At 34.4% G+C, this 10,356-nt stretch overlaps 2 protein-coding genes across 2 annotated transcripts in view; one reads left to right on the plus strand and one right to left on the minus strand.

The window, feature by feature from the left end:
- Positions 1–380: 380 nt before the first annotated feature.
- On the plus strand, positions 381–5,622 carry guca1d (guanylate cyclase activator 1d). The gene is made up of 4 exons (XM_016542526.1): positions 381–711; positions 3,464–3,613; positions 4,325–4,412; positions 4,492–5,622. The coding sequence occupies exons 1-4, from the start codon at positions 409–411 to the stop codon at positions 4,629–4,631; spliced, it is 681 nt and encodes a 226-aa protein (XP_016398012.1). The 5' UTR covers positions 381–408; the 3' UTR covers positions 4,632–5,622.
- Positions 5,623–7,732: 2,110 nt separating this feature from the next.
- LOC107731443 (probable dolichyl pyrophosphate Glc1Man9GlcNAc2 alpha-1,3-glucosyltransferase) overlaps positions 7,733–10,356 on the minus strand; it is a 5,051-nt gene continuing 2,427 nt past the window's right edge. Inside the window, exons 7-13 of the mRNA XM_016542524.1 lie at positions 9,987–10,090; positions 9,235–9,355; positions 8,936–9,075; positions 8,640–8,779; positions 8,468–8,565; positions 8,310–8,382; positions 7,733–8,219 (exon numbers count right to left, since the gene is read on the minus strand). Coding sequence (XP_016398010.1) covers positions 7,985–8,219; positions 8,310–8,382; positions 8,468–8,565; positions 8,640–8,779; positions 8,936–9,075; positions 9,235–9,355; positions 9,987–10,090 — 911 coding nt within the window. The 3' untranslated portion in view covers positions 7,733–7,984. The remainder of the gene's footprint in view (positions 8,220–8,309; positions 8,383–8,467; positions 8,566–8,639; positions 8,780–8,935; positions 9,076–9,234; positions 9,356–9,986; positions 10,091–10,356) is intronic.

The following is a 10,356-nucleotide window of genomic DNA, read 5'->3' on the forward strand; positions in this document are numbered from 1 at the left end:
TATTATGTTGCAATGCCTATATTTACTTGTAGTCTTTAAAATGATTGGTTATAGTTTTTTTAATATTCAGACAAAATTGTATAGAATTTTAATGTGGCGTTGTCAGCTATAATATGAAAACAGTGATCAGCCAGAATTCTATCACTCCTATTTAAGTTTTAAACTTATTTTGTAAAAATAAGAGTTATTTCAAGTCTGCATTGAGAGATGGATGGATAAGTATAATAGTGCGAGGTGGCCTCTGATGCACTCTGCACTACAACGACCGCACAAACGGTTCATCTGGAGGCTGAACGCTGTTATATAAGCATTCTCTACTCTGTGCCAGTTACTCTTTAACGGTCAGGCCTCGCCATTATCCCATTAGCAGTAGTTATTTTAAGGTGCCATCTTTTTTTTTATTGGTACATGGATCTAAGTTCAGACATTCAGTATCCTGGAGGCCTGTCTGCACCTCGCCGTCAGAGCTCACAGGCCTGCAACCGCCTGGACCAGCGAGGGCTGCAGGGCACAGCCATGGGGAACACACACGCAAGTCTGGACGACATCCTCGCTGAGGACATGCACCACTGGTATAACAAGTTCATGCGGGGGTCTCCATCAGGCCTGATCACACTTTTTGAGCTCAAGTCCATCCTGGGACTGCAGGGGATGAATGAGGATGCTAACAGTTACGTGGACCAAGTGTTCTTCACTTTCGACATGGATGGGGTGGGGATTCATTCTTGAAGTGATTTGTCTTGGTTACATTTGAATGTAACATCAATCAGCGTTGTAATTTCTGAGGCTTGTGATGGATCTAATTCTGCGATCAGACCTGTTACATAGCTATCATTTATTGTTTGATCTTAAATGGATGTTTCAAATAAACTTGTGCATGTGCACCAGAGATCAGATTGGTAAAACAAGCTAAACTCAGGTGGTAAACCATTGTAAGGATAAAAGAAACTCAGATACTTTGATCTCCTGAGAAACAGACAATACACTGGCACCTTCAAGACACCCCACAGAGGGGTGGTGCAGGAAACGCCTCTCTCACATATGCATCAGTGCCTTTTCATCTGCTCCCTCCACTGGATTCACTCAGAATGGTCAATAGTATAATGTTCTATAAGATTTACAGTCATGTGTGGTATCATTTGAACAGTATCAGGGCGAGTGGTACAATGGCCTTAATCTTACAAAAGTAGGCTAAAAGATAATACAGATCCTAAGAGTTAAGAGATACTTTGATTACCGTAGAGAGTCATTCCATGCAAATTACCTTCTGTTTCCCATTGAGGTGTAAACTAGCCACCCAGATACCAATTGTTTGTACATGCCTCCACTTGGGGGATGTTTTATCTTGGTTTTGTATTTAAAGGATTGCAACAAAAGGGTCAGCGCGATTCTGCAATTTTAGTGTGTAAGCAATCGTAAAAAACTGTAAGTTACAGCTACTTTCAAGGCAAATAAAACAATTTACTTACTGTTTTGAGTGACACTTACTTAAAATATTCAAGTTGCCACAAAGGAACCAATGACATTAATAAAGCAGTGAGAGGCAGCAGTTCATTAATATGTTGCTAATGTGCAACAGAAGAAGAAGAAAAGAAAGAGTCTTACTAAACTTTTCATCCATTTCCTCCATGTCTGCAGTTATCTTTCACTAGTTGCATTCACTCGTTTCCCAAAGTCATCTTGAATGTTGAATTCTCAATACAACTGAAATATTTGAGAGAACATCACATAAGCTGACTCTATATTCAATTGATGTTGATTTTCCTAAAAAAATTTTTTTTTTTTTTAAACTCACCATTATAGTGATTAGCGTTCCCTTTGGTTGGGCACTTGAAACTTTGTTTATGTTAATATAATTTTTTTTTCTCTTAATGCAGCAATGCAATATGAAATTAGAGTAATTTGGTTTCAAGGAAAGAAAAGTAATAAATAGATTGCTTTTAGAAGGTGAACTATCTTTCAATTAAATCAATAATGTATTATTTTTCTGTGCTTGTGTTAGTCAATTAACTTTCGCTACATTTATTTTTCATAAATACCTTAAGAAGCTTATAATTGGGTTTATACAATCCTCAAATAATGTGCGGTAATATGCTAAGGTCACACGCAGACTTAAACATTCAGCACGTGAATCACAACAATGGTAACAATTAAATTTAATTTATTTTCATTAATTGTAACAATAACCATTTTATTTGCTGGTCATGAGAAAGTCATAAGTAAACCTAAATGAAAGGATCAAGTACCCCCTACAGTTCTTTTTTAGTTACTAGAACTCTCGTGTAAGTAAACTATACTAACTAAGCATTTGTTAGTCCAACATACTATTCCTATTTCACTTTACTTCGTTTTTTCAAGGCAATCGGTTTGCATGCTTTTTTTAAGTAAGCCCAACTAATTAGATTTTACAGTGTAATACTAAAATGGGGTCAGATTAGATAATAAAATGGAGTCAGATTTCAGTTAAACCTAAATTGAATAACTCTGCGCGCTGAAAATACCGAACACGCAAGTGACCTTCATCCACCACTGGATACCTTTCTTGGGCCAAGTGTGTGGACCTTACACCATTTATCATTTACACAGGTATTACTCGGAAGAGGCAGCAAATGCATATCTGATTTCTGAGTTACTTTGGATAAAACTGCACAATATTAATATTTACATGTATCATTTAGTAATGTACAGTTTAAATATACCTATTTTTATTATGTTCAAAAGCCTTCTGACCCACTCGGCAAAAAAAGAAGAAAAAAAAAAGGTCAAAATATATGGCAAATATATGCTGATTGTAAATAAATATATGTACAGTAAAATAAATATACTTTTTATATTGAAAATATATTTAGTTACCATTTTGCTTTGTTCAAATACCAAAATATACTACAAAATGTACTTCTGAGCACAGCTGAGAAAATACCAATCCAGTCTTATAATGCATTTTGAGTCAGTGCAAAATGTTATTTTTAAAGCATAAATTGGACAGTATAAATATATAAAAATTGAAAATATAGCAAAAAAATTGGCAAACGTATAGGAGGAAATATTAGCAACTAAATGTATTTGAACATTCATTCTAGCAATATTTTTTGGCCATTTTGTTTTACTTTTATATTTTGCTATATGGGGACTGTGTCGACAGCAGGCAATATGATATATGATGTTTAATAAGAAATATGGAGGTTACATTTTGTTGTGTAATTCTTCCAAGCTCACTTGATTGGTTTACTGATATGTTGAGTCAAGTACAACATTGGGATCTCATAGTAGACTGTACAGCAGAGGAGAAAAGCTTACAATGCAACAACGTTACAAAGCTTACATTGATTAAGGTAAAAAAAAAAAAAAACAAGCTAACATAATGATCTTGCTTGGATCTCCTTAGCTGGATTGTTCATATTAAAACAGCCGAACAAAATATATTGTAATATGAACTGTCCCTCTCTCTCTTTCTTTTCTTTAGGATGGATACATAGATTTTGTGGAATATATCGCTGCTATCAGCTTAATGCTCAAGGGGGAAATCAACCAGAAACTCAAATGGTACTTTAAACTTTTTGACCAGGATGGCAATGGAAAAATTGACAAGGATGAATTGGAAACAATATTTACTGTAAGTGAACATTTTCACGTTTTTTTTCAACAGCTGTGTCCCAAATGATGCAATATACACTATGCACTTATACACTATGTACTCAACCATGTAGTGCTTCATTCATAATTGGAGTCTGATAGCCCCGACCCCTTCGCGACATAATTCAAGCTGAGCCTGTGAGAGTTGATTACACACTTATTATCCAAAATTACACACTTAGTTTTTTGGTTAAGTGCACTTCTTCTTATAGGAATTTTTTAGTGTGAACACTCTACTCGCACTATTTATACGACAAAACATAACAGAATAGTGCATAAGTACATAATATGGGACGCATCTGATGTCATACGTTAACCTCTGCTTAGGACAATCACTGAATTATCTACATTTATATTTTCTCCCACATCAGATCTTTGTGAACGAACCAAAAATAGAAAGTCAAACAGAACCTGACTGCAGGTCGGGTCAGGTTAACATGGACACTGGATCAGTCTGCTTAACTTGTAGATGATCTGATTTAATCCAGTTAGAGAACTGTCTTCCTTGTGCGGAGGTTTCTGAGACTGACACTTCTTAGAATGGAAATAGTGTTGCGTGGCATGTTCAGATGACCTCAGGTGGCTGCATACAATAATGCTGCAGTTCTAGAGATGGGAAATTGTAATTGATTTTCATCGATTTTTCGATTTAAAAAGTTCTGAAATTATATGTTCTTTTGTTCTACAACAGGCTATACAAGACATCACAAGAAATCGTGACATTGTGCCAGAGGAAGTAGTGGCTCTTATATTTGAAAAGATTTATGTTAACGGAGAAGGTGAGAACCAGTTCATTTATGAAAATCCTCATCTATATACATATAGAGATTCTACATCTCTCTTTACTTAAACGTTCAGGTGAACTGACGCTGGAGGAGTTCATTGAAGGAGCCAAAGATCATCCTGACATTATGGATATGCTGAAGAAATTGATGGACCTCACTCCAGTCCTGGTCATTATTGTCGAAGGGCGACAGAAACCAATCAATGCGAGTTAGGCTGGATAAACTCCATCTCAAGGACAGAGAAACCAGAAAACTGCCCACCTGAAAACCAAATGAATTGAGAGTTTGGTATTCCCACTCTTGAGGAACAGATGCAGCTTCCCACCACAGCTGTGTGATTTCCTCAACAGAAAATTCTCAGGGGAACTTAGACTTTTGCCCAAGTATTGTGCTGTTTGACCCCAGTGGAGATACCAAGCCTTGCATCTGAGCTGTCCTCAGCTGGACATTGATCTTCTAATGCTATAAGGGATTCAGAAGACTAAGGAACCGCTGGCAAGGCTTAGGAGTGAGCAATGTGGGGCTTTTTAAGGAAAGGCTCAGTGGAGAACACTGAGCGCCTGTCTAGTGACTTTCATTGGGTGAGCACATCATATAATCCATGAATTGTATACGGCATCACTATATTGCTCTGAGAGTGAACTGAGACAGTCCATTGCCGACGTGGCCTGAATTGCCCTTAAAACTGTGAAATTACTGTATATAGAGCAGTGGTTCTCAACTGTTTTACACTGGACATCAAATGGCAACCCAACACAGAACAAAAATAGTTTATTGTACAAAATGTACCTGTAAATCAAATATTTCTATAGAATGTTGTATATTACAATAAACACAATATTTGGCCACAAAAGGCTGACATCAACATTCTTTGACGTTATTAACCATGTGGGACGTTGTGCCTGTTTTTTTCGCTGTCCGTGACCCATCAGAACAGACCTAAGACCCATTTCTCATTTGAGACCCACCAGTTGAGAACCACTGATATAACATCACAAATAAAGCACTTTATCAAGGGACAGTATCAAATTTACCTGATAAAGTTAGCTGATGCAGTAGGTGCAAAAGAAATTCATTAAATGCATTTCCATATATCATCTTTTTAGCTGATCTAAACTTAGCTGTCAAAACAGTAAAACTAAAAGTCTTCTAAATTATTAACTGCATATTTCAGACTTGTATATACTACCATTCATAGGTTTGAGTTCAGTAAGAATTTTATTTTAGTTTATATTTATTTTGGGGGAAAAAACTTTTATGCAGTAAGGACACATTAAACTGATCAAAAGTGACAGTAAAAAAATGCTGTTATTCTATTATAATGTTATTAAAGATTTCTACAAAAAAAAAATGCTGTTATTCTATTAATCAAAATATCCTGAAAAAAGTATCACAGTTTCCACAAAAAATTAAGCAACACAGCAGTTTTCAATATTGATAAATATTAAGAAATGTTTCTTAAGTATCAAATCAGCATATCAGAATGATTTCTGAAGGATCATGTGACACTGAAGACTGGATTAATGATGCTGAAAATTCAGCTTTGGATCACAGGAATAAATGATACTTTAAAATGCATTCAAACAGAAAACTGTTACTATAAATTGGAATAATATTTCACAATATTACTGTTTTTACTTTATTTTTTATAAAATAAATGCAGCCTTGGTGAGCATTAAAAACACATTAAAAATCTTACTGACCCCAAAAATCTGAATTTGTAATGCACATATTTAAATGTATATTTCTGTAATTTCAATGTTTAGAGGTCTGCATGTTTTATTTTACCAGTCTTGAGTCCTTTGGATAAGCCTTGCACTGGAAAGCACAGGCAAATCACAAAAGGACTCTAAAAGTGCTTTTACTCTTGGAAATATTTTAACAGCATCACTAATAAGCAGACAGTTACAATATGTCTTGACTGAGGCTTGATATTTTAACACTAAATTTAAATTGTGCAACTATAGCATTCAATAGATAAACACTAGTGAGACATTGTTCAGTTGATGCACACCAGAGATCGGGGGCCTTGTTTATAAAATGTGAACCTGGATCACAAAACCAGTCATAAGTAGCAAAGGTATATTTGTAGCAGTAGCCAACAATACATTCATTGTATGGGTCAAAATTATCGATTTTTCTTTTATGCCATAAATCATTAAGATATTAAGTAAAGATCATGTTCCATGAAGATATTTTGTAAATTTCCTACCATAAATATCAAAACTTAATTTTTGATTAATGATATGCATTACAAAGAACTTCATTTGGACAATTTTAAAGGCGATTTTCTCAATATTTTGATTTTTTTGCACCCTCAGATTCCAGATTTTCAGATAGTTGTATCTCGGCCAAATATTGTCCTATCCTAACAAACCACATACATCAATGAAAAATGATGTATAAATCTCCATTTTTAAAAATTGACCCTTATGACTGGTTTTGTGGTCCAGGGTCACAAATGTTGTGTATAAACCGTTCTACATTTGATCTAAGATCATTCCTTAAATATGCATACGTGTGAACAAACATACGCACAAAAAAAGTGCAAACACCTGCTAAGAACCTGAAGTGACACTAAGCACTTTTCCACATCAATGATCGATTTGATCAAATTTGAACGTTGGCTTGGATTTTGTGTTATAAATGTGGCCCCGGAATTTATTTAGCATGATGTGACTTCCACAACTGTTTTTGTAATGTTGAGTTGGCACCTTCACAAGAAGACAAGTGAGAACTGTTTTTGATTTCTTTGTTTTCTAAATAATGTTTTTAATGGAAGACACAAATACTCGATATGAAGCTTTGAGATTATCGTTTTCATACCCTGCACTGCACACTTGCCTCCAATGACGAATCTCTGTATTTGATGATTTTCACTCTAGAAATATTTCAGGAAAAACAATGAGGAATCATCTTACTGTACTTAGAATCAGGTAATATGTCAACTGGTATGGAATATTTATGTTGTCTTATTAATAAAATGGTTTAAACAAACCAATGTTTAAAAGCAGGCCATTTTAGTTTTATTTGTATACTATTATACTATTTATTAATATTTGAAATTGGCTTTTATTTTATATATTTATATAGTTATATATTTTTTATTTTAATGTCAATTAGTTTTGGTATGCGCTTTCATCATTTTTATTAGCTTTTGTAGTATTTCTATTTAGCTTTATTTTTATTTCATTTTTAGTAATTGTAGAACTTGCATTTATTTCAGCAACATTTCTTTATTTTTTTGTTTTTCAGTCTAATATTTATATTTAAATTATTTCATCTTTATTTCAAAATACGTTTTAATAGTTTCAGTTGATAATAACAACACTGCAGGCCATAGGCAGGTTTACTAAGCAAATACATTTATAGAAACACCTTTAAAAATAAACATTTGTATCCATATGCTACATTATATCATTATTTAAAGAAATAAACAACTGAGTACCAAGATACTCATATCCCACAAACCCTCTCCAAACAAATCCCAAGATATCAACTACAAAGCATTCATTTTTGTCCAACTCATCAGAAATGAACAGTCTCCAGCACCTGAATCACACGATTCACTGCGTTTTAATCTTTTTAGTGTTGTCTGAACATGTCAGCAATGAAATGTATAGTCTGATGAAGGCATATGTCACTCCCAGCGCACAGTAAACAGAGGTGAGCATGAGAGGGAGGAAGGGAAATGTCTTCTGCCAGACTGTCAGAGGGTAAACAAACTCACAGATCAGCTCAAGAGGAATCAGGCCCAAGAGATACGTCGCTTCAAGTGGGTTCAACAAAGCACCGCCCTTCCTGAAAAAACACATGAAGAATCACATTACCAATACTTTGCTCAAACATAAAGACAATAATGGCCCAATAATCCCATTTTAATGTACAGACCTGAACAGCGTTTTTAGAGAAGTGAGACTGAAGATTGTAAACAGCAACATGAGAAATATTTTGATGGGCAACTCTGGAATTAAAAATGGAAATGTTTAAGAATTACATTCAGTGATGATGCAAAACACTTGTTGTGAGTTTTTCTGAACGGAACGTACCTTGGGTTGTGAAGAGGAGTGGAAATAGGGAATAATGACCGGTTATACTGAGGATTAGAAAAATCCTGGCTTCCTCTCTACTCTCTACAGCGAGCAAACTGAAAAACAAGAAACTGTGTATAGTAGGCGGCTGGCAGAACGTGCTTATGTAAGAATACCATCAGATGAACACCTTAAAGGAAGTATGGCCATCAGAATGGCTTTCTCATGCACATGCCAACCAAACATAAAGGATCCAAGGGCACAGATGACAAGGCAGCGCAAGAACCCTCTCGCTCCATTAGGTCGATGCCATATCCTGAAAAGTGCAGGCTGCAAGAGACAAAGTGACAAAAATGGTATATGCATCAGAATCTAGAAATCAATTTTCTCTTTTTTTGTATTGATCATTATTCATATGTCAATGAATGAAATTAAGGCCATCTATTTTAATATTCAATTTAGCAATGCAAATCAAAAAGAACTCACCAATATTGACAGTAACGTACAAACAAGGGTTGCTAAAGGAGAGACCGAAGGAAGCACAGAGTGCTGAAACTCCTGAACCAGACCACCAGTCATTGAGGCCTTGGGAAGTTTGTTAATATCAAGCAGTTTGAATTTCACACCTAAATAAGTGAATTAGCAACGATCAGGATAAAATCAATTGGACAGTGACATCATTATGTAACAACGCTCATAATATGAACATACAATTAAATGATTCCATTTTTTTTTCTATTTAAGCTATAGCAATACAACACAATTGTTTGAGTTATTGAACATACCCAGAATGGAAAAAGCTTTATCTGCTATATTGTAAAGTGCCCAGATGTTTGGTGCCCAGTACGCATGACACAGACCACGCTTGAAAGGGAAGAGTCGTGACAGGACTTGTGGAAGCTGACCCTTGATGAATAAAGATGAATAACATTTATCAATTAATCTAGGTGATAAAATAAAACAAATGCAAATCAAATTATGCTCACAAAAACTGCATTTATTTGATCAAAAGTACAATAAAAGCAATAATATTGTGAATTATTACTATTATTATTACTATATATAATTTTTCTTTAAAAATTAAAGTTTTCTATTTTAATATATTTTGTCCGTGGAATAATAATAGGATTTTTATATATTTTAATGTAATTTATTTATGTGATGGCAAAGCTGAATTTTTAGCAGCCATTACTCCAGTTCCGTCACATGATCCTTCAGAAATCATTCTAATGCTTAATATACAGGTGCATCTCAATAAATTAGAATGTCGTGGAAAAGTTCATTTCCACGACATTCTAATTTATTGAGATGCACCTGTACTGTGTATATATATATATATAATATCATAAAATACAAAAGTTTAAAATAACAGCATTTATTCAAAATAGAAATCTTATGTAACATTAAAAAACTCTTTACTCCCACTTTTGATCAATTTAATGCATCCTTGCTGAATAAAAATAAAAATGTAAACTGACTTTAAAGTTGAACAGTATGTGCTTATATGAAGAGCTTTGTTCATATATTGATAACAAACCAGTGCTATAAAGGGTCCAAATGACACTGCAAATGTAGACAAGACAATAGTTCCTAGTGTTACAAGCCGCACAACACTGAAACTTCTCCACTGCAAAGACCCATCTGAAAAACAAGATTTTTACATATAATTCTACACAAACAGTCTTTTTGCAGTCTTTGTGAACACACACACACACACACACACACACACACACACAAATACTTATATAGTACATATACATATGTATACATACACACTACCATTCAAAAGTTTGGGATCAGTAAGACTTGTAATGTTTTTTAAAGAAATCTCTTATGCTCATCAAGGCTGCATTAATTTGATCAAAAATACCGAAAAAACCTCCCCAGTAATCTTGCAAAATGTTATT

This window comes from Sinocyclocheilus rhinocerous, unplaced genomic scaffold (assembly GCF_001515625.1).
Source record: "Sinocyclocheilus rhinocerous isolate Xijiao unplaced genomic scaffold, SAMN03320098_v1.1 scaffold2988, whole genome shotgun sequence".
NCBI lineage: Eukaryota > Metazoa > Chordata > Actinopteri > Cypriniformes > Cyprinidae > Sinocyclocheilus > Sinocyclocheilus rhinocerous.